The sequence below is a fragment of the Schistocerca cancellata genome, chromosome 11 (assembly GCF_023864275.1).
Source record: "Schistocerca cancellata isolate TAMUIC-IGC-003103 chromosome 11, iqSchCanc2.1, whole genome shotgun sequence".
Lineage (NCBI taxonomy): Eukaryota > Metazoa > Arthropoda > Insecta > Orthoptera > Acrididae > Schistocerca > Schistocerca cancellata.
In genome coordinates this window covers 140,319,653-140,345,065 of record NC_064636.1, presented here as the reverse complement: position 1 = coordinate 140,345,065, position 25,413 = coordinate 140,319,653, and the positions used below count along the sequence as shown (strand labels likewise).

The 25,413-nt window shown below is 44.9% G+C and overlaps 1 protein-coding gene across 1 annotated transcript in view; it reads left to right on the top strand.

Moving 5' to 3' along the window:
• Positions 1-25,413, top strand: part of LOC126108771 (poly [ADP-ribose] polymerase tankyrase-1-like) — a 42,555-nt gene that overhangs the window by 4,062 nt on the left and 13,080 nt on the right. Inside the window, exons 2-3 of the mRNA XM_049914121.1 lie at positions 15,746-16,322; positions 23,588-23,692. Of these exons, the coding sequence (XP_049770078.1) occupies positions 15,757-16,322; positions 23,588-23,692 (671 nt within the window). The 5' untranslated portion in view covers positions 15,746-15,756. The remainder of the gene's footprint in view (positions 1-15,745; positions 16,323-23,587; positions 23,693-25,413) is intronic.

Sequence of the window (25,413 nt, the reverse complement as noted above, 5' to 3'; positions counted from 1 at the left end):
TCGTTTTTTTTTTGTGGTTTTTTTCCTTTGTCACTTATTTCGTGAGATATTTGGCCCGGTCTCGATCAATGGACCACTCTCTCTGTCTGTCTGTCTGTCTGTGTGTGTGTGTGTGTGTGTGTGTGTGTGTGTGTCGCAATCACAGTTACCTTTTAATTATTTTCCTTAGTTATGCTTCGCATTTTCGTAATACATGCAACGTAATTCGTGGAATTTGGGTCTAAGAATGTAGGCGCCGTCTGACGTACGTCATGCACACCTTAGGCCGTAAAATGCTGCGTAATGTGCCGCTGAGGTGTCGAAATCTTTCTTAACGCTGAAGATACCGTCGTGTTGTATTTACAGTCTAGTCTAAACGTGCTCGGAGCTGCAGACACGGAATATCGGCTATCCGGTGACACAGTGACTCCGCAAAGTGTTCGTCTAATACGTGATCGTATGTTTAAGGGTGTATAAAGGGCCGAAAACTGGCGGATTGAAACGAAGCAGGTACAAGCACGTCCTTATTGATCAGTGAAAATGAGTATGCTATAAAGAAACACAGGTCGCTATGTGAATAAACACGGTTAAGCATTCAGAAATACAGATAGGCAATGTAAGACGCAAAATCAGTATTCGTCTGCAGTACTGTAGATCACACTTTGAACATAGAATGTTGTTAGTAGGGCCTCCTTTCCTCCTATAATCGCTGGCATTCTTGCTTGGAGTGGATTTCACCAGAGATTCTGTTGCTTGCACTGTAATTTTACGGCATTCCTCTTGGAGAGCGGTCTGTCGATCAATTCTATTGGATATCTGACGTGATGATTTCGTCGAGCAAACGCCACAAATTGTCGATAGGATTAGTGTCTGGGCTGTCTCCATGCAGTGGGGCCTGTCATACAACAGCCACAGTTGGAGCTGTACGTTTTGAATGAATGTCTTGTGTGAAAATATAATACCCATATGATTCACAGTACTGTTTTTAGGGTATTTATGGTACATCTTGTGGTCCATAATGCCATCAATGAGCACCCTCACACATGTACTGAAACCATGTGTAACTGGGGCCGTTACATTTCTCTGTTCAAATTCAGAATTCTTTTTTCTCCACGCTGTTACGCGCCCTTTACACGTAAACAGCTCACATCCATTCTCGCCAGTAAATACAACCTTCCTGCAGAAATCAAACGCACCTGATTTACGTTCCCTTTGAAATGCAACTCGCTTTCTTCTATTCACTTTACTGACGTACGGTTTTCTGCGGGCTGTTCGTGCAGAAACAGGCCTTCCTGTACGCACACGAAAACCAGTAGCGAGGTGTGGGGCGCACAGTTTCGAATTTTTGATGACTTCTCTCGAAGTAGCTGTCGTTTCTCCATCTCGGACAGAACTGCAGCACGACCGCTTCGCGATTTGTTTTCGTACTTTCTGCTCCGATTGAACCTGTGTATAATACTCGTAACTGTACTGCTGTGTGTACCGGCGGTTTCTCCAAAACATTTTCCCCGTCGAAACAACCTGAGGCACGTCTCTCTTCGTTTATAGTGTAGCAACGCTCTCGACCTACATGGTGTGAGTATGACTGAACGGCTCCCAGACCGGAGGGGCGGCTGTTCGCTGGGCTGCAGGGAACACGGACGAGCGCGGGAGGCCGTGTGTCGGCCCAGGGGGGGGGGGGGGGGGGGGGGACTCGTCTGGCGGTCTTACGTAGCGTGTATGTGGTCGCAAATAGAGGTGAAGACCGGTTTATTGCCAAGTGTAGAAATCAGCCGACGTAAGGAAATAGTTACTATTCGTTTCGCAGCAATATTTGTATGGCTGTGTTACAGTCTATGCGCCACGGTCGGTCGAATAGTTTGTGGAGTGACTGTACTTGTGGTCACAACACGTTCCACGAACGACGCCCTGTTCTCCGAACTGTGGTACCTTTGTTTACAAAAAGATGTTGCAACTTTTCCCGGTAGCAATACGTCACATTCAGTGTAAAGAGCGGTGAAGTGCATACTATTCTAATTACCAATATGTGCTCAGTTTACTCTGAAAAAAAAAGTTGCTCTAGTGACCCGAAAAGGCGGCAACGTGTATCTCACACTGTTACTCGGGCTATGCAGGCAGAATAGATCCAGCTTGCTACTAAATGGCCGAATAGAAATGAAAGAAAATTAAGAGTTCGCTCAGAAGTGCTCAGTTACGAAACAAATGTTACTCCTGTTTAGAAGTGAAACCGTGAAAGAAAGTACAGCCGAAGAAATAGGTAGCATACTTCGGACTTGGTCTTCTTCTCAATAAAATTGCCTCGTGTTTAATGTACGGAGCCCTGGAATGCAACCGATGTGATACTGTCCTAATTACCGACGGATGGTACCGCGGAGGACATTAGTATCAACTAAAATACCATGCTCAACACGATGTTTCGGCTCTTATGCAGTTTATAGTGTCCATGCGCTGATCACCAGAAAAGTGCCTATTTTTGAAGGGAACGCGTATTTCTCAAGATATAAGCATAAATATGCACGGAATACCAAAAAAGTACTTATTTTCATATGAATGCAAAAAAAAGATCAATTAACTGTCTGATTTGACCAACTTACCAATATGCTGCAGACTCTTCAATATATTTCTTCACAGACTTTACCCATAGGTAAAGCTTATAGTTTCATACATCCTAACCATGATAGCTGTAGTTGGCTTTGCATATTGTTGCATATGGTATATGTCCCTGTTGCTCACAGTTATATATCTTGATCAGCGCGCCCAACAACCTATATTTTTCTGTTGAGGCTGTCTGTTTTGAAGTATCATATATCACTGTGTGTGCCAAAATGGCGAGAAATTTTCGAGATGTGACTTTGTAATGGAAGATTTATACCATGTTACGGAGAACACCTAAAGCTCTATACAATGGGCTAGGCAACAAGGTCTTTCGAAGAACGATATGGTGTGTGAAAATGGGAATTGTGTTGGATACACAGGAGAAAACTATAGGGAAAGATGGCGAAATTTGGCGCTGCTCCGTTGGCAGGGCCTGCAGAATGAAATGTTCTGTCAGAAAAATGTCATTTTTTGCTGGCAGTCATTTAGACATTTCTAAAGTTTTGCGACTGTCTTACATGTGGGCTTTCGAACTCAATAAGCAAAAATTTTTAATGAGGGAGCTCAAAATTGGCAGTGAGCAGACTGTGGTCGATTGGTGCCAATTTTGTAGGGATATCTGCCATGAATATTTCGTAATTGAGCCAATAGTTTTGGGCGGCCCTGGCCGTACTGTTGAAATAGACGAGAGCTGCTTCTTCAGGAGAAAGTAAAGGTCATAGTGTGCGGGAGCAATGGGTCGACGTTGAGGGAAAGCAAAGCTTTATGGTTGCTGTGCCACGTCGTGATGCTACCCATTTGCTGCAACAGTATGTTTTGCCCGGAACCACAGTAGTTTCCGATTTGTGGCAAGCTCACACCACCGCAGGGAACATGGGCTTAGAATCATCTGTCAATCTTTCGCTTTATTTTGTCGATCCCTTTACAAACGATACCACAAATCACGTGGAGTCAGTCTGGCAAAAAGCTGAAGAAAAAAATAAAAGTCAGTTTCGGAACTGACCGTGCTCTGCTGAGTAAGTACCCGGCGGAATTTCTCTGGCGTCAACGTTTTGGGGAAAATCCATTCCACAGTCTCATTGAGCGTGTTCGAAAAATCTGTCGCAATGTCGCAAATTAACTTGAGGTAGCTGTTTTTATCTAATCTGTGATTCGAGCTTTAATGTATACCTGTGCAAAATAAACAAATACGATTTTTTGAGAATTTTGTTATTAATTCCATCTTTTTTGCAAAAAAACAATACATCATTTCTGATAAAAAAAAAGTTTTTGAGACAGTTAATTGATCTATATAAACGCATCAGATATGATTGTAACACACAATTTTTGAAATAAAAAAATGTTTTGGTATTCCGTGCATATATGTGCAGATACGCGTTTCCTCGAAAAATAGGTACTTTGCTCGTGATCAGCGCATGTACCCCCTAAACTGCAGAAGTGCCTATTTTTCTTCATAATACTACCCGTTTATGCCTGTTCCGCTCGCGAATGGCGAATGGGTAAGGTGGTGGTCTGTAAGCGTCTGTATTGGCTGCAGTTTCCGGATTTCGTGCTCGCGCTCATTTCGCTGCAAGCCCGCAAGTCTGGAGGAGGCGCGCTGGCGCTGCGAAGCAGCAGTCTGGCCGCAGGAAGCGGGCGTCCGTGTCCGCGCACCGCGGGTCAGGTAACTGCGTGTCGGCAGCTCAGGGTCAGCCGGTGACGTCAGCGGCCGCGCCGGCAGAGAAGTGCGCAGCGGCGAGGCCGAGAGTGCGCCAAGTACCCTCCTCCACACACCGCAACGTGATGCAGGCGGTTACTCAGTTTTACTGCACTCCCCATCACAGTATTAATTCGGTACCACTTCCCGTTTAGATTTGGTTGTTGCACGAGACATGTGTTGCAATAGAGCAATTAACGAATTACGGTTGCGCGGATGAGAGTATACTATTGGATTCACAATGGTAGATTCCGTACGCTTCATATCTTCGAGAGCGATGTTTCACACTGGTGCGGAAAACACCGGGCCATAAAAAAATGTGTAAGCCACATGAAGTTTTCAGGTGGAAGAATGTTTCCTTCAGCTCATATGAAAGATGTGATTGTTCGTATGTTGGCATAGTTTGACAACACAAATTGTATCGTTTTTCGTTCCGGTTATAAAAGTGGTTCGTCGATTGCGAGTCAGCCTCTCCTCTCCTTCCCTGTCCTGCACTGCTCCCTCGCCACTGAGTTCACGACGCTCCCAGTAAAGTCCCCCCCCCCCCCCCCCCCGGTGGAGATGAGCTGAGGTGACCAAGAGAAGCAAGTAGCAGACTCGGCCGGGAATCGAACCCGGCTACGCCGACCGCGAGAGCACGGGCTGGTGCGCGCTGCTCGCTGCTGGCCCTGCGCTGCGCCCCCCCCCCCCCCCCCCCGTGCTGCACGTACTCACCCTCCCGGGATTCTAGTTCGTTACTCGTGTAGCGATGTCTGGACGAACGCCGGACATTTGCCACTCCTGCCCCTTCGCCAGGTAGCGACCCCTCAGGTTAAGGGTCGCCCTTCCTCGTACTTCTTCTGTTCGCTTTCAAACCGCCGTCTCCACATCTTACTCGATTCAACCAGTACGTAAGGGACCTTCTTCTTCGACATCTTGGCCGAATACAGAGCTTCTTTTCCGAAATCGAAATGTTTATAACTTTTGGGAAACGAAGGCAATTCCGACGCTTATGTAGTATGTAATTCGTTCTGCCAAGTATAAATACAGATTCCTCCGTCTGTACGGTAGCTTCCTTTCGCGCTTACCGATTGCGATAGAAACAGTGCGTCGCCATGGGAGCAACAAGAAAGGAACGACGTAATGTAAGGTCAGTATTGCCTCACGTGTTCCAATATTTCTACGGAAATACTACTACACACGTAGTAACTAGAGCTATAACAAACTTCCCGCAGTTCAGCTGCCTATCTGTCTCCTCAACGCAATTTTGGGCCAAGAACTTGAGAAGGATGTGGAACGAATGCGCCGCTGTCGGGCAGCAGTTGGGACCCCGCGGCTGTGCGCCCTGCACACGCCGCAGTCACGTCTCGCCGCCCGTCGCCAGCTCAGCGTTACACTGCGTGGCGTGCGGCGGACTCCTGGGAAACTTCCCTGACGTAGCCGCTGCCAGGAACGGACGACGTGTCCGGTCAGCGGTCTGGAATGGCGATTTGGTAACTGGCGTTTCTGTCCGGTAACACCTCGACACGTGTACATCAGTATACTTTCACAGGAGAACATGTAATACACAGCCTCTACGTGATGAAATCGCGCAGTTTTTATAACTTGCTGAAACACTTCATTACAGTGCCAAGTACAGCTTTTCTCTGGCGAAATCTCTGGTCCAGGCGTAAAAGAACCTCGCGTCATGTCCTCCCAGTTGATCGTTTTGTGCGGCAATCCGCAGTCTCGAACACCGTGTGGTTAGCGGCAGCTGCAAAAGCTAAGCTCGGAAGTTTGCCAGCGCTAACTGATACTTGCAGAGGTAACGCTCTCGTATGCCGCCATGACATTTTGCGCCATTACATTACGGCACATCGAACAGACAAGTGCGACTTTTCACGAATATTTTTTGTTCGCACGTAATTTCAAACGCAAACCCGCCACATCCGACACAGCTTGTTCGGGAAGGTGAGAGTAAACGCCGTCCACTCCTGTGTTTCCTCTCTGTTAAGCCAGCCGAGCTGACTGCCACTTGGCAGAGACGATTACAGGTTCGTGCCATTGAGGAACGAGACCTGTCGTAAAGCCGCCACAGAGCAGCTGTTTCGACCCCCTCGGCACGGCTGGAAACCCGCAGCGCTGGCCGCGCCACGAGGGAACCGACCCAGAATTCAGAGCGCTGTCAGCAGCGGGCAGCAGGCGCTCCGAGCCACCGCTACATAGGGATCCGTTACAGTACTCAGCTGCATAGTTGTTTGCAAGGTTTTAATTCGAGTTAAAAGTACTTGTGGAAGGAAATCCAAATCCTTTAACGATACCTTCTAACACGAAGATATTATCGAACACGGCAGCCCTATTCCGTCTTCGTGTGTGATGTTACACAGAAATTTTTATATGGAAGAAAAGGGAGAGGTAAATATTACATCCTTCCCCTCGAAGTGCAAGGCGGCTGTCGAGAATTGCGGTAAGCTTTCTTGCCCGGGCGAGGGGGGGGGGGGGGGGATTGAAAGTGCTGGCAGGAGGGGGGGGGTCACGTGACGTCAGAGCCGCGTCCGGTTCTGGAACAGTGGCTGGATCATGGGGGCGGAATGAGTGGAGACGGACGGCGCTGCAGACTGACGCTGTAAGTTGTTCGAAGTCAGTGGGCGGGGCTGCCGCCATCTTGGATCCCACAAAACGTTAGCAGACGTTCACAATTGCTTCTTGTTCGTCATTTCTGTCTTGTACACGCGATATTTATTTTGTACAGTAAATGTTACACTGTTTTAGTGAACGACACAGCATAAGATACGCAACCTCAAACGTTTTTTGGTCTTAAATGCGTATTCGATACAGTAATACGACACGAAAATATTACGCTTCTGGCCGCAGTACTGTAATTCCTTTTTGTTTATACACTTCGAATAACCGAGAAGACAAGTATGTGCTCTGAAAAGCGTGCTTTTGTAATCCATTTCTATTCACTTTCATTGTGTTTGTGTCGATAATTGATAAAACGAGAACTCCGAAAGCAATGATTGATAGTTTAGAGATACCGATTTGTATTCGTTGCATTTTCAAGTCAAATGCAAATTTTAAATGTTCAAGTTTGCAAGAAACTTAGCTTATTTCCTTTGGTGTGCCATAGATGTATGCAAGGATGATTGAAACAAGCCAGCTGTCGTGTCAACAGAGTGAAAGATTCGTTAAATTGCGAAGGCAGTGAACGGAATTAAAGATTGTCAGGCCCATTGTAATTTACACGTCTGCTTTGTTCTTAAATTGTACGTACCAACTGACATTCCGTGTGGCGAATAACAGCAATTTACAGGGTAACACGACAGCACAGTGCTTAATGTAATGACCTAAGTAGCCTGGACTTAGATAGGGAACTTTGCTGTAACAAATATCCAACCCTTTAAATACTTATAATTCAACCACTGTAACAGGTGTTCCACACATTTCACTGAAGATTCAATTAACTACTTGTAGTTACATTACTTTAGTATTAAACTATCCCATTTAAAACATTGGTGTCCATTTTCAGGATATTTCCTGCCAGCACTTTCCAGTTACTTGGGAGTAAGCAAACACTGAAGACCAAGTGCATCGCTCACTTCCAGAGCTGTTCGCGTTGGATTGACAGGAAGTCTAAAGTCAAATCACGGAAATAAAACCATACTGTAAAACTTTACAGTTCATCAGAATTTCAGGTATATATAAGAAAATAGCACTTAAATAAGTCCACTTACGAATGAAATGTGATTTGTTTAGACTTTAGACTACAATCAGAACGATGCAAGCCGGCATTTTTCCTCTTATTTTTACCTCCATGGGCAGCGGCAAGTGCCCTCTCCACAGCAGAGCAGGTTGTGTGTGTGTGTGTGTGTGTGTGTGTGTGTGTGTGTGTGTGTGTGTGTGAGCGCACGCAGCAGCAAGGAACGTACCTCTGTCGTGGACACAGATTTTTGTAAGACGTGAAATTATTAACCTGCTACAATAGGTTTTAAAATCTTTTAATGCGTATCTATTTCAGATGATGGTTTCCAGCCTGAGATCAGTTTGAAACTGTAATGTTTGCAAGATACAGGTTGGCTGGTTGGTTTGCGGGAGGGACCAGACGAGGTCATCGCTCCCATCTGATTTGCGGAGGAAGGGGAACGAAGTCGGCCGCGCCCTTTCAAAGGAACCGTCCCGACATTTGCCTGAAGCGATTTAGGGGAATGGCGGAAAACCTCAATCAGGATGGCCGTGCGCGGGTTTGAACCGTCGTCCTTCCGAATACGAGAACATACAGGGCGTCCGGAAGTGCGCAGCTTAATACACTATTTCTCTCTTCTGAAGCATAACAAACAGTCGTTGAAACGTGGACAATGAAAGAAACGTAAACTCAATTTGAAGAAACTGGCGTCCAAATTCTCTATTTACCCTTCGATTTAATAACTGAGTAATACATTTTTGCCAGCGACGAAAAGTTTCACAAACAGTAATGAAAACATAGCACAAATGTAGGTTACGGTATATTTATAACTGTCGAGAAACTGTCTTCAATCGTAGAGAATACTGTCGTTTTCAGATGACACTTTTCCCTTGCACACAGGAGCACTTACTCAGAATTTCTCTTGCACAGATGGTAACCGTAGCTTCCACACGTTAAGTCGCTTTCTGTGGTCTTTATCCCTGGCTCTCTGCTTAACTGCGTTCTTGAAGCATGTGTGGCATCTGGCTTTCTCCTAGCTGGTTCTTCGTTTGGAACAGGAGTAACTTGAATAACCTCTAGCTTCTTTGCAGGTGTGCCTCTTACAGCGTAAATGTTCGGCAAATGCAGTCCTTTCAAGTCCTCGAATCGTTCTTCGAAAGCTAGAATCCTGATTCGCGCGTCTGCAGTTCTCTGCCGTTCGTTGCGCCGAGGCACACCCACGCTGGGCGTTGTGTTAAGAGCTGAGCGCAGCCACGGCAAGCAGACTGCAGAACACACGCCTCCCGTCCCTGGCGTTTGGTCTGCAGCACCCACTCCTCCCTAAGGTTTTACCGGGTTTCCTTCTTCCGTGCGTCAAGTTGTCATTCCTGGCAGCAAATTTTTCTTCACTTTCTCCTTTGTGATTCAAGTATAACTCTTACTGGAGGCTTACTGGTCGGTAAATCTGCGAATGCAAACCTGGAGGAATACACCTCTTTGCCTGCTGCCGTCTAAGCTCTTTCGGTGTGCGTTTCGTGTTGCATTAGGAAGTCCCAGCTGAGAGAAGCCTGTAGTCGTGTGACAGAGACGGTGGGTTGTGGTGTCGCAGCCTGTATTCCTTTCCTTGCCGGCTCCACCGGTGCCTCCAAACTCTCTCTCAGCACGGCGTCCGCAGGCGCGCCCGCTCTCCCTTCGTTTCTGTTGTGTATCACTCAGCTGCACTACCGAACGTGCTAACGTGTGCGCCAGGTTTGCCTTTGGGGAAAGCGTTAAATGGCAAGACACAACATCCCGTCAATTGTATTGTGACGCCCACCTTGCGAATATACCGTTCACTTCTTCGAAGACTGTGGCAAATATCCAGGTAAGCTCTCATTTTAATTAAAATTCAGAACAAAGCGTCTATTTCAGAATCGGTAACGGGAGATTCATTTCCTCATTCAGATTCTTCTGTTGTAGGACCGCAGTTTTCCTAACAATTTCGAGAGTGAAATTTTTTTGAATGGTTCACACACACATTCCTCTCGCAGCTGTAGTTACTCGCTGAGGTTCGTGGACCAAGTTGACAAACTCACTTTTCACAGACTCCGGGATGCTTCTTCGGGATGCGCTCTACCAGAGCTTGTAGCGTATTTGGAGTGTTACCTGTGTGAATTGTTTCTTCGTTGTCCTCCATTTCTTTTTCATTTGCATTCTATCCAACTTGTATGTAATGTGACTCGTAATCTCGTAACGCTCATAATTTTTCGACTGCTGAAAAGTTAAGCGTGAATTTCTGCCTCATCGAGGCAAATCTATCTTAGAAGAAACACGTTTGGTTTATTGTGACAAACTGCTGCTATTAATGGTCAGTAATAAATCAGGTACGAAAATGAAAGTAAACAATTACATGTTCAAAAAGGCGTTGCAGAACTTAGATTTTAGGTTGCCGAATGAAATTAAGACCTAATTGGAGTTGTCACAGGTGCAAACACTGTGCAAAATACGTCCTTGAGCACAACTTACGTTTTTGTCGTTGTTATTCGACATTGTCAAATCGGAAGGCAGGGTGATATGTTAAAATGTGTCTTTAAGAACCGTAGTTCAAGGTCGTTAAAACTCCTTCATTCACTAATAGTTTCAGAACATTGACCAACCATCGTCAGATCTAAAATGCAGAAAATAGCATAAGAGGTGAAGAATAACATACACATTTTATGTTTAAACTTCCATTGTTTCATACGTACAAAAAAAAAAAAATTGCTGCTTAAGGCCTGGCCACACAGAATCCGTCAGCGGCCAGGGACGTTGGTCAGCTGTTACAGGGTGGAAGGGGCCGAACCCCATTATTAAGCTTGCATGCGTAGCGCGATTGTCTTGGCGTTAAGACGGTTTGGTATCTTCACGCGGGACACGTTATCTCTGTGCGAGGAAATGAGTAGCTCGCACTAGCGATACGAAATGGCACCAAGAAGACGAGATGTTGAGTGCACGACATTCATAGCGAGAGAGAAAGCTTAGGAGAATAGCATCATCTGTGTGTTAATCTAGAGTCTGACGAAGATAGGTTCTTCAAATATTTTCGTACGTCGCGAGGATGTTTCGAGGAAATGCATCGCCTGATAAAAAGGTAGCACCTAGAAGTGCTCAACGAACTGAAGAAAGCCAATTGATACAAGGCACAGACTAGCCATTTGTTTGAGGTAAGTTTTACCATTTGTGACCTCTTTGTGCTTCAAACAGAAATCATATAATTTATTCCATTTCAGTTTTGCTGTATGATATGAAATGTTCGGCGGAAGAAATTGCTGTCCCACAACGTAGTTACGAGTGGAGTGATAAATTTATCTGCAGTGTTTACGAATACAGCAAACGATAGTAACATCTGGTTCCATATGTGCCGCTAGAGAGAACTTTCTACTTAATAAATTGCTTTGTTTCATTGTATTCATAACATTGTCATTGAATTTAAACGAACATATCTTTGGTCGGTAACTTATCTATTCGTTCTATCGGCATAATTTATTTTAATCTTTTCAACATACTCGACTACAGGCGACAGTCACCAGACTGTAGCTTTTTCTTCTCAGTTAGGACGTTCGACAGTCTCAGAAATTGTGAAACAAGTGAGCCAGGCAATATGGACTGTTCTACAACCCAAGTATTTACCGACTCCTACAACAGAGATGTGCAAGATCGGGTATTCTGTGTATGATAAATTTATTAAAAGTGCGTAACTGTGTTTTATTCTGACGGTGTATCAATTCTGTAAATATTAGTAGTTACTGTAATATATTGACATATTTTGACAATCTCCTGACAAATGATGAGGATAATAATTATTATATTCAACTGTATTATGTTATACTTTCTGACGTGTTATTTGTCATTCGCGATGGCCAGCAGCTATTTCCGAAGAAGTACGTAACGTAAATATTTGTTAGCTCCAGTAACTATCGTCTCTGAAATGTCACCGGTGTCTAAGACTGGAGTCACTGTGCCAGGAACACGGACACACAGTTATTTTCCGTTACCAACTTCCAGGTTACCTGTAGTGGTAGCCCGATAACTGCCGGAGGTGAATACCGATCTCTGACAGTTATTTCCATAGTTGCTCGAATTCCTTATGGTAACTCTCCTTGTACTACCCGTGCAAACTAAATTAACACATAAGGCGGTGGCTCAAGGGATCGACTGTGCTTGTTGATGCCTGTACTGCAGCTCCTATCAGCCGCCGCTCGGACATTAACTTTATTTGTTTGTGCTAAAAGTAACGAAGGCCCACGAAATAGTACACAGTTCTTATCAACAGATGGCGTGCAGTCTCACAGTTATATAATTCCCATGGCCTATAGAACGCCTTCCAAAAGCGCAGTACGATCTTCGGTCAACAGATGGCGCGAGGCACTGTTGACAGTAGACAGTTACTGAAATAACTGCCAAAATCAAGAGGAACGGTTATCGCAGTAACCGTTACTTTGCAGTAACCGTTACTTTGCAGTAACCGTTACTTTGCAGTGACCGTTACTTTGCAGTGACCGTTACTTTGCAGTGACCGTTACTTTGCAGTGACCGTTACTTTGCAGTGACCGTTACTTTGCCGTTACTTTGCAGTGACCGTTACTTCTCAGTGACCGTTACTTCTCAGTGACCGGTTACTTCTCAGTGACCGGTTACTTCTCAGTGACCGGTTACTTCTATCAGTTGCGTTATTTTTTGCCACCTCTATGCAGTGAAAGGCAGAGGGGCAGGCGGCGCTGGTGGGCAATGGAGCCGTGGCTCTGTAGGAACACTAAGGACTGCAACGTAACCAACTCCCTACCAGGTCTGCCTTACAAGGGGTGCGAGAAACTGGCCGGTTTCCACAATCTGTAGTAACCAATTCACCGAAGCTGTTTGTAAATTTGTACAAAACAAGGACGTTATAAAAAAGGAAATTTATACAGTCACAGTGGAAAGCAGTGCAATATTTTAAGATACAGGAAAAGTAGAATGAGGGCTATCGACAAAGTACATTACGTTTTGGAATAAAAAATAAATAATGTATTTGAATTTTTTAATTATATACATATGAAAGCCACACTGAAATACTACTTTTCTACATAGTTGCCATTTAAATTAAGGCACTTACCGTAGCGATGGACGAGCTTGGAAATTCCTTCGTCGTAAATTTCGGCCGCCTGCGCCTTCAACCATGTGGTGATCACCTCTTCTCGGAGCTGTGCGTCGTCATCAAAACGCTGCATAGCCAACCACTCAGCAAGATCTTTGAGCCCAACTTTTCCCTGCACTTGTTTTGTATCGCTCTTCTGAGGTTGTGCAGAGTTTGGCAATACCTTTGAGAGTTTATTGTAGTGCCTCTTTCCAGGAAATCCACAAAAATCACACCGTTTCTGTCTCAAAAGAAGAGGTAACCACGTGGTTGAAGGCGCAGGCGGCCGAATTTTACGACGAAGGAATTTCCAAGCTCGTCCATCGCTACGCTAAGTGCCTTAATTTAAATGGCAACCATGTAGAAAAGTAGTATTTAAGTGTGGCTTTCATCTCTATATAATAAAAAAAATTCCAATACTTTATTTATTTTTAATTCCAAAACGTAATGTACTTTGTGGATAGCCCTCGTATATGCAATACTACTGGTAAAAAATTTTCATCCACAACTTGAGTATTAAAGCGAGTATTAACATAACCTGAAGTTTAGATGCCAGTTACAATCTGCGTTGTAAATGGCTTCAATCAGAAGCGAGTAAACAGATGGATAAAGCCTCATGGCTAAAATTGAGACATTATACGATGCATTTATGACGGTTACCACTTCATGAATGTAATCATGCTACCTCACATCTAGGTATTTGCTATAAATTATACACCAAAACCGAGACATACATTGCGTGTCAAAAACACTAGTCAACTGATAAACTATAAGCCTTTTCTGTTGGTCATGCAGAGGACGAACGCGTGTGTATAACCCAAATGAGTCTTAAGGTCCAGGTGTTGAGTCCACAGTACTTACATGTCGAGTTTCAGTGTTCCACACACAAACGAACAGCTCGAGTTGGGTGGTGGTGTGAGCTGAGGTGCAGCAGCCGTGTGCTTTGTATGCGGCTGACGTCACGAAGCCCGACACACGTCGCCTCCTGCCAGCCAGTGATGGGACGGCGGGGCGCGGCGACTCGAGCGCACCGAGAATATCTCGAGCCTCTAGTTCTCGAGCAATTCTCGAGAAGCTCACGAGAAACGGATCGGCGGCGTGCGCCGCTGCGCGCCAGTTGGCTGCGATAACATTCGCCGCGCCGTTTTATGAATTGAACGCCGCCGCTAGACTTCGTTTCTTTGGCAACGTGTAGATATACAAACCAAATTAGAAGAGACAAATTGAACACACAACGGTTACGACTCTAGATCACTTTTTACCAAAATATGCGTAGCTGTTGACACAAGAATAATTGTGCTGTACACCAATTAGCGCAAGGAACATTAAAATTGTGAAGTAAAAAGTTTCTAACGTGAAAATGTGCTTATGTCTTGCGATTTTATAGTGCGATCTGCAGCCCGCGACCAAGTGAGAGGAAACGCAAATGCCAGCCAAACATTCGAATAATTAAGTGGCCACTTGTTCAGGCAAAAAAGATGATGATGTGTTTCATAACTTACAATTGAGAGTCCACTGGGAGTGCCTTCAAGTAAAAGGCGAAAAGCGTCTTTGACAAATAAAATAAATCACACAAAGAAAATGGCGTTTGTTATTTACAAAACGAATATTTCTGTGCTTGCTGCAGGTGATGGCCACGTTAACAAACTACTTGTTAATTATTTCGTTTTGCCTTAAGACATTTTATTTGCAACGTTTAGTATTTATAATTACCTATAATATCACCAGATTGCCAATTACTCTTTCCAGCATCGCTAAAATTGTCTTCACAGGCAGGCTGTATACGCTGTAATTAGTCGATTTCTTTTACCGAAAGATTTTACATCCCTGATCGAATCTTTGTGTCAAACACCTTGGGACAAAGTACCAAATACACTACTGGCCATTAAAAGTGCTACGCCAAGAAGAAATGCAGAAGATAAAAATGGATATTCATTGGACAAATATATTATGCTAGAACTGACACGTGAGTACATTTTCACGCAGTTTAGGTGCATAGATCCTGAGAGATCAGTATCCAGAACCACCACCTCTGGCCGTAGTAGCGGCCTTGATACGCCTGGGCATTGAGTCAAACAGAGCTTGGATGGCGTGTACAGGTACAGCTGCCCATGCAGCTTCAACACGATACCACAGTTCATCAAGAGTAGTGACTGACGTATTGTGACGAGCCAGTTGCTCGGCCACCATCGACCAGGCGTTTTCAGTTGGTGAGAGATCTGGAGAATGTGCTGGCCAGGGCAGCAGTCGAACATTTTCTGTATCCAGAAAGGCCCGTACAGGACCTGCAACATGCGGTCATGTATTGTCCTGCTGAAATGTGGGATTTCACAGGGATCGAATGAAGGGTAGGGCCACGGGTCGTAACACATCTGAAATGTAACGTCTACTGTCAAAGTGCCGTCAAAGCGAACAAGAGGTGGCAGAGATGTGTAACCAATGGCACCCCAAACCGTCACGCCGGGTGATACGCCAGTATGGCGATGACGAATACACGCTTTCAATGTGCGTTCACCGCGATGTCGCCAAACACAGATGCGACCATCACGATGCTGTAAACAGAACCTGGATTCATCCGTAAAAACGAGCTGTTCACCAGTGTCAGCTATCTCGGTGTCGTAATTGACACGCATGGACAGGTTTCGCAAACTGTCGACCGATGCAGGTACACTCGTCGACGGTGCTGCGTAACGATAAAGAGCTGCGCCGTAACGCCGTGTTTCAGAATCGACTACGATGGCGGCCGGCAACGAAGCTCAGCAAAGCACACCGGTGTACCTGGGCGCCCTGCTGGATGACGGGGAGGGCGCCACCGTGACTCTGGTGGCGGGGCAGACGCGGCTGGTGGTGCACAGGGCGGTCCTCGTGGCCGGGAGCCCCGTGTTCGCGGCAATGTTCCGCCACGACACGGCGGAGTCGCGCGGCGGCCTCGTCGACGTCGCAGACGTGGACGGGCTGGTGCTGAGGGAGCTGCTGACGTACCTGTACACCCTCCGTGCCCCGCAGCTGGCGAGCCTGGCCCCCCGTCTGCTCGCCGCCGCTGACAAGTACGGCATGGCGAGCCTGAAGGCGCAGTGTGAGCAGCAGCTGGCCGCTGGGCTGACGGTGGACAACGCGGTGGCCACAGCTGTTCTCGCGGTGCGACACTGCTGCCCCGGCCTCCGGCAGACAGCCGTCTCCTACATAAAGGGCCACACACACCGAGTGATGGCGACGCAGGCCTGGGCTGACGCAGTGCGCACCCAGCCAGAAGACGTCGTCGAACTCGGCAAGATGCTGGCGGAGACGCCACCGGAATCCAGGTGAGCACGAGGTGATCACCGATGATCCACTGTGTGTGAAACTTCCTGGCAGATTAAAACTGTGTGCCGGACTGAGACTCGAAATCGGGACCTTTGCAGATTTCCCGAGTTTGAGTGTCGGTCCGGCACGCAGTTTTAATCTGCCAGGAAGTTTCGTGTCAGCGCACACTCTGCTGCAGAGTGAAAGTCTCGTTCAACTTGTGTGTGTGTGTGTGTGTGTGTGTGTGTGTACAGGTATACTTTATTATAATTTGAAGAAGATGAAATAGTTTACTTTGCAGAACAATGAATTTATTGTTGTCAGTTTGCTAAAGATATTTGGCTTCATTAATCTTTCCCACTGAGGCAGTCAATTTATTTGAAACAAAGTGTTTCATTCCACAGTTGTTCGTTGAATGTAAAATGCATATCTTATGCCATGTGTGAGATTATGTGATAATGAAGAACCAGACATGAGATAGTACAGTACAGTACTAATATTCCAGGAAAATTTACGCTCAAAAAACCGTACTGAAAAGCTTAATGTCAGGTGGGACATACTTCATTGTAAATCTGCACAAACCAATGTGCACTTCAGGCCGAATTATGCATTTTAGTATAGTTTACGAAATTCCTATGCTTACGGAGTATCCTCTCGTGTCCTGTTTCTTTTATGCCGTAATCTAAGCTCTCTTTATGCTGTATACACACAAACATGCGGCCTTCCTACATCACTGCAGCTGTGCACGCACAGTAATGCCTGTTTTGTGGCGCTCTGGCTACTGCTAAGCCGAAGATATTTCTGACAGTCTCGGGGTAGTACTGCGAATGGTGGTTTGAAAAGTGTTACTTTCAAAGTAAATTTGCTTCTACGCAAGATGAATTGTTACGTGTGAGAAAGTGGGTTGGATTTCTTAAATAACAGAGTGTTTGACTCTCGTTTAAAAGTGAACACTTTCAGGACCAGCCACATAGAATAATTTCTAGCCCAGAAAACGAGACATTCACGTCAATGTTTTAAATGTACTGGCACATTTGTGTGAAGTACCTTAAGTGTAACACACGCAAAAAAGATCAATATTAGATGTGAAAGCTTAGCTTCCCTTGTATGTTATTAATCTCAGGGACCAATATTATATGTGAAAGGTTAGCTTTTTTTTGTTGCGACGCTATGCATATTAATGTAAACCATTAACTTTTCCTCTTTGTGTCCGTGCGCTATGTAAGTAATGTTGCTATTGGCTTACCACATCACATGTCCTATGCTCTGAATATCTGCTGCCATCGGCTGGTGAGATCACGTGACATGGGATAAGATTGGCTGATAAAAGGACATCGCAGTCTCGATTTCGAAGCTCCGGAAACTGAGGTGCTGTGTATATTCGGTGCAATTTGAATTTACACTTTCGTAATACGAAAATATGCAGCGTACATATTGCTGACATCAAAGGTCTTTCCAAAACTTCTCTCCCTTGTTCCCTTTTTTTCCGCGAACTTCTGCTCCAGTGTACAAAATGTTAACCGTTCAAAGCATTGATAAGTTTTACACTTGGGAGCTAAAATCTATGGATAACTGTCACTTAGCACGGAAAAAGTGTATTTTCGCCCGGGTAAGAGTGCATTCTTTAAGCGGGATATCTGGGAAAATCCGGGAATTTTTTCCTTGTCTGTTTATACACCCTGATTTCAGGAATTGCGACTGCCTCACAGCAAGTGCATTCTACAATGCGGTGTTTTGCAGACATTTTATTTATTCTAGTACATTTTGGGACTCGGAAAGTAATTTATGTATTAGCTGTGTTGCTGTGAGACATGTGACTGACTCCACACTTGTCGTACATTTATGGTATCACTAAGAAGCCAAAAGTTTGTTTTATTGGTACTACTTTACATTTATGTAAGGGTTGTGCCATCTGCAATGGTTCACTTGGGTTGCAGTCATTAAAGATGTTCAGTGACACATCCTGCACGTGGCATGTACTGTTGTGTGATTGATGTACAACTACGTACAAACAGCATGTATCTCTCTGTGCGGCCCTTTGACAGCCATTAATTTTGTTTACTCTGGCCGGTGGTCATCGGCATTTCGTCGCCGTTATGTGCACTGTATTACTGTCAAAAGCTCAATGAAGCACATACGAATAAACCGTGTCTCTGTTTATATTGCGGGTGACTGGACATCTGGATGTTTCCCAGGCCGCGTACTAACAGTGTACACAGCAGTACATAAATACAGCGTTGGTTGTATTGTAGTACATCAATCACATTGCAATTTCGAGCTGCGTGCAGGTCAATCTTGTATCGCAAAAACTACAATAATGTCGTGTTCCACCCATTTCACATGCCAAATTCGTGTACGAATTTCTCGGGATGTAACTGACATATTGCGATGCAGTCAGTCCCATTACTACGAGTATTATGATTTCTCATGTTACTGTGTATGGAATAATATGGTGTGTCCTTTTTGAAAAATCTTAAGATCGTGCTGAAACCAGTATTTGCACACGGTTCAGAATGTCTCGCAGTTCTGGCTTCCGTGAGCCCCTGCCGTACATTCGTACCCGTGAAAGCTGAGAGTCAGTATCTGTTGGTGGTTCCAGAGATTTTGATGGTGAAATGTAGGTTGACACCCGTTATCAGTAGAATTCTGCAAGTCGTCAACATTTTGACAGTTCACTTGTATACTTCGACACACAAAAATGTTGTTAGAAATAATTTACAGAAGCTGCAGTTTTCCAGGTAAAAGTTTTTAAGTCATTTTATGTTCTTTTCAACACGTGAAAACCCTCCCGAGGCCATTTTTGCCTCTGTAGTACCACTTCGCTTGTATTTGTATACACGTGAAGTGCCTGTTATACAAAGGTAGCGCCTCATAGGGTTTTATTCATGGAAAAATGCTGGCTAAAAGCGATGTTTGGTGATTTCAGAACCTATGCAATGGCCCTAAAACCCTTGGCATGTTTTCATTACATCAGTTAAAACTATATTAATACTTTGCCTGCATATACAGGGTGTAAATTTTCAGTTGACAAAGCAGCATAACTCGAAACATAAGCTTCACATGAAATAATGTGTAAAATGCAAAGTTGATTATTTTTGAGGGGGATATCTGCTGGTGCTAAAATTAGCCCGCCTGCGGGTGGGGCGTAAGCCAACTTTAAAATTTCAAATGGTAACCACCATTTTTTACTGCAGAACCAGATTCTACATAAAAAACTACGTACATTTTGTCTTAAACATGTGTTTTGATTCTTGGTAGTTGGCACTGTTATTCAAGAAAATCCATGTTCTCATGTTTACATGGAAAATGGTTACGGATAAATAAAAAGTAGGATGTTTGGTTAGTTAGTTAGTTAGATAGTCAGATGATTTGTTTGATAATTAAAAGTTGTGTGGCCTCATGACCACGAAACAAACAAAACTTACCAGAATCTGCAGAAAAATTAATACAGTATTTCGGTCAACATTTCCTCTCTCAAACCCCACCCTATGGGGGGAGAGGGAGAGTTTTAGTTTCAGTGAATAAAAATTTATGAAGTAAAGTGTTTTTTATTTATCTGTAACCATTTTACACGCAAAAATGAGAATATGGGATTTCTTGATTTACTGCGACAACTAATAAGAATCAAAACAAATGTTCAAGAAAAATGTACATAGTTATTATGTAGAATCTGAAGCTTATTTTTAGAGTTATTCTGGTTTGCCAGCTAAAAAGTTACACCCTGTATATGCCAAACATGAACATGATATCGAAAAAAAAAAAATCAGTTATGCAAGAATGTAGTCTTAAGAAGACATGGCAAAGACGATTTCATGACTAGAAATGACCGTCCGCACTTGGCCTACCTAAAAATCGTCTTTGTCCTTGGCTTTCACAGGAACCGCCCATGAACAATTAGTGCTTTTATAAGCCGCCTAAGGTGCTGCGTTGGCCACACCTTACGCGAAAGAACCAGCCGATTTGCTCAGTTTGCCTGGGCCCTAGGAAGTGTGAGGTGTTCAAGCTTTGACCGTGTACTGAAGGATAGCTACAGTATGGCATCTCTCGCGACAGGTGTACAGATGGTCTTCAGGCTAAGGGCAATCTGAAACACTAGACGCCTTGTTTCTGCCACCAGCAGAACGCAGTTTGTGACCCCCCCTGAAAAACTGCATTTGTGGGCGCAGCGTAACGGTACCTTGCAGTGTGGTCAACGGGCCAACTGAAACACAGTGTCCTACTCGCTCAGAAGTGTGATACGTCAGTGAGTGTAAAGACCAGCTGGCGTTCCGTACGCTCTTGCCACTGAATGCTTCTGCTGTAGTGCAGACAGTACCGGGTGACCAAAAAGTCAGTATACATTTGAAAACTTAATAAACAACGGAATAATGTAGATAGAGAGGTAAAAATTGACACACGTGCTTAGAATGACATGGGATTTTATTAGAACCAAAAGAAAGAGAAAAAAAAAACACACACCCCATATTCCTAGAGGCGTGAAAGATCTCTTGTGCGCGTCGTTTGGTGATGATCGTGTGCTCAGCCGCCACTTTCGCCGTGCTTGGCCTGCCAGGTCCCCAGACCTCAGTCCTTGTGATTATTGGCTTTGGGGTTACCTGAAGTCGCAAGTGTATCGTGATTGACCGACATCTCTAGGGATGCTGAAAGACGACATCCGACGCCAATGCCTCACCCTAACTCCGGACATGCTTTACAGTGCTGTTCACAACATTATTCCTCGACTACAGCTATTGTTGAGGAATTATGGTGGACATATTGAGCATTTTCTTTATAGAACATCATCTTTGCTTTGTTTTACTTTGTTATGCTAATTATTGCTATTCTGATCAGATGAAGCGCCATCTGTTGGACATTTTTTGAACGTTTGTATTTTTTTGGTTCTGATAAAACCCCATGTCATTCCAAGCATGTGTGTCAATTTGTACCTCTCTGTCTACATTATTCCGTGATTTATTCAGTTCTCAAATTTATACTGACATTTTGATCACCCGGTACTTTGTGTAATTTGCTTTAATTTCCTTGGCACTTGTATCCATTATGCCAGCAGTTTCTGTAGCCAACGTATTTTATTACCCCCAAGCAGCAACAAATCTTGTTACTCTGATATTCAGTACATGTAAATATAGTTCTGATTGCCGTTCAGCAATTAGCTTCCTAAACTCCTCAAAGCCTAAAGTCACAGCCAGCTGATGTTACAACTAGTTCCTTGATTATTTTAGGTAACATTTTAGGAAATCAGCGATATTTCACTTCAGAAAATTTGTAAAAAACAGTGTCGATCACTCACTTGTATATTAAAGATATGACCATTTTCCAACTCTAGAAGTAGGCCATTTCCACATAATGCTGTGTAGAGGTAAGTACCAAAAATTCTCATTTGCACAGGGAAGTCTGCAAACATTGAGCAGAGTGTGCGTTAAAACCACGTATCGTTAACCACGGGGCTGGCAGGGAGGTCGCTGGCAACAGCTGTGCTCGCCTCAGCTGAGGAACTACAGCCGCGCGTCAGACAGCGTGCAAGAGGGCGCGTCACACCAGTGTTAAGTCAGTGGCAAGCGATTCACGTTTACAGACCTGAAACTCTGTTTTTAAAAATGAACAAAAGTTTAACCCAAAACAGGGCTTCCTACACCCTACGCATATCGTGTATCTGAAAAACAGTTTTGTAAAACAAATAGTAAGCGAACGTGATAGGTGGTACTGTAACCCAGAACCCCATTTTTAGGCGATTGTTCGGAATGCGAAGACGCCTTTCCCGTAGCAACTAACTTATCTCACATATTCGTAATAGCACAGTGGCCTGGAGACTCAGGGGGCCACCGGCGATGAAGTTCATCCCCCCTCCCAACCCAGCAGCTCAGGCCTGAAACTTTGACCCTCGTGTCTGTGCGGTTACGTGAAACGTGGCGCTCGTACCCCACCTGTGCGTGACACTCTTCAAAGTCTGCGACACCGCGCTGTTGAAGCTGCGAATTCTGTAACGAGACACCAGCTGCTTCGTGTGTGGCAGGAAATGAGCCAGTGGTTTGGCACTTTTCGTGTAACACATGGTGCTCACACTGAATGCACAAAAATTACTGTTTAAACCATCACGTTGGCTTGTTATTGTTTTATAAACTTTTTAACATACACGATATCCGTAGGGTATAGAAATACCTGTTTTTTGTGTTTACGGTGTAATTTTTGTACATTTGTAAAAATGGACATTCGTTTTTGATATACGACACGTAAATCGCTTCCCGGTGGCTGACACTGGTGTGACGCGCCCTGTTCCACACTGTCTGATGCGCAGCTGACGTGAGCGTCCTCCCTGCCAGCCCCATGGTTAACGATACGTGGTTTCAACGCACACTCTACTTAATGTTAGCTGACTTCCCTGTGCAAATGAGAATTTTTAGTGTTTACCTCTACACAGCGTTATGTGAAAATTATCAAACACCACAGGCAGAAACCATTCGTATCTTCAATAAATAAACGTGCACTTGAGGCCGTTGTTTATTAATTTTACTTCCACCATGCAATCGTTATTCCTCGAGCCGTCACAGAAATCCATTTTCTTAGATTCTATTTAAAGTGAATACAATCAAATTCAAACTTTTAATTCTGGTACAGTGGGAGCCTCTTACCATATGTCAGGCAGTAACATACTACGTTGTCATTATGTACACCAATTCGGCTTTGTAGTTGGATTGTGTTTAGGATGGGCCTACCTGAGTCGAGTGTGTCGTTAACGTGTGTGTATTGACCGTATTTAGTGGACAGCATTTAGATGTTATGATATTTTCAATGACTGTAAAATTTTCCACTGGCCTAGCTCCATTGTCTCACGTCTTGCAGTCTTTCTGCACTGCTGCTTTCTCTGAGGTACCTTCCCTGCAAAGTTAATAATCCGGTTTCTTAACGTTTATTGCCTGTGCCTGTTACAGTCAAGTCCCTGATAAATGAGCTAGTGGTTTATTTGCAGTGTCCTGTTCAACAACCCTCCTATCCGTCCAGCTGTGCTGAGCCCTTACATTCATCTTCGGTTTGGTAAACTCAGCTGCTGTTACGGAGGAACTTGGGAGAACCGACCTGTAAACTGATGGAACGGTGAGTCGTCGAACTCGGGAGACCCACCAGCGTGACAGGCAGTGTGTGTTGCATAAGCGGCCCCCCACCCCCAGCACTGTGCACACGCCCGCCCACACAGCACCTCTTGTTTGCAGCGCCTCTTGTTTGCAGCGCCTCTTGTTTGCAGCGCCTCTTGTTTGCAGCGCCTCTTGTTTGCAGCGCCTCTTGTTTTCAGCTCGCCCGCCAGCCCCGGCCCCGGTGCCGCCACTCAGCCTCCCAGCGGCGCGGCTGCCCGCCACACTCCGCCGCCTCCTGACGACGCGGCCGTCTCTCGCCTGCGGTGAGTGCTGCCGCTGCACACGCGCGACTTGCTCACCCACAGTAATGCTCAGCACCTTGCCGCATGAACCGAGTGTCACGCTAAAAAGATCTAATTTGAATTTTTCTGAAATTTTCGATAAAGCTGAGCTTACAGCTATCAGGAACAATTATTTCTACATTTCATTGGTATGTTCAATGTAACTGCTGCTCTGGATGTTCCTTGCGAATATTAGAAATTAGTTCTGAAGGAAGTGGGTATAAAGCCAGCCTGTCGGTGCACTGTCATTCAACGAAACCTACGTGTCACGGCAATGAATGTAGAACTGTTTGGAAGTACTCACGAGGAACCTCTTTGAGTGCGAGATCACAAATTCAGTCTTTTGCTCATTTGAAAGTGTTAACGTTTCTAACTTGGAAAAATATCACCTGCTAATGACTCACCATCTTGATGAGGAGGGCGACAGAAAATGAGTGTCCGCAAGGTACAGAGACCCACCTCCTGTGGGACACACGTAACACACTTAACAAAATAGACGTCGTCCACATTTCAGAAATGTTCAGGACAGATCATCAACTTGAACCGCGAGCACCAAATGCAAAACCGTGAGTCACAGTGGTCGCAAAGGTGCGCACCCTCGAGATCGAATCAAAGACCTTGGGAGCTACAAACCGTTCAGAACGATCGGCTAACCATCCACTCTTTTATATGAAGCATACATGTGCAATGGTGTGAGGGCAACTGCTGGAATGTGATGGCGCACGGCAAACGAATGCGAAACTGTGTGTCGTGGTGTTCGTCATGAAACTGGCTCTCCTGCAAGGCGTACATGCAGTTTGTGCGATAGTACGTTTTATAGGCACGAAACAAACAAATATTTTCCAGCGATAAAAATCGCATCAGACACCATTCAGGAGGTACAGTTCGCTCTGAGACAGTATGGTTTTTATACGCAGACCAGGAATTAGTGGCCAGCTATCGATCAAAAGTGGTGCTCGTACCGTACGTCCTCTTACGCCCATTTCCCTGTTCTTGCTCAGTTTGGCGTAACTACTCCCTACTGCCCTTGCAAGATCACGCACACGACAAAGAATCGTAGGGGGAGCAGCACCCCCAACTTGTGCCAGCACAATAACTTTGCAGCCACTCTACCATCCAGATTAACGGTCGGCTCAGTTGTATACGGCTGCATTAAGGCATTGATATTAGTTCATCTTGACAGAACTTTTGCGGTACCTCTAGTCCCCTGTTACATGCATTTTCTCTTGAGGTTCCGAATAGCTAAAGTTCAAAAAAAGTTCCGTACTGAATGATGCGACAAGTTTATCTCATCTACAAATGTTCAAGTGGCTCCTGCAGTTCGCTGTCCATTATCGACTTCAGGCCTTATTTGGAATTTCGTTACCTGTTTTTTCAATTTTGTAGCACTTTCTGGAGCTATGCCCATCCACTGCTTCCCCACAGATGACTGTAACCTATGTCACACGCAGTTTGATGTGCATAACGTAGGAGGTCACTATCGTGCAACCCTGTAAACTGTCGGGCATCCTCGAAATGCACAAACACCACTTTTTGTAACGAGTGTGTCTCGTCCTCCCTCGAGGACGGACGACACGGTCATATTGCTGTGCTTCTTGGACAGAGATAGTCCTTCACTTCATTTCAATGGAGGCGGGATTTGTGGATCCCTGTCTGACAAGAACGATGAACTACGTGGCTCGACAACTGTTTCAGTATCACTT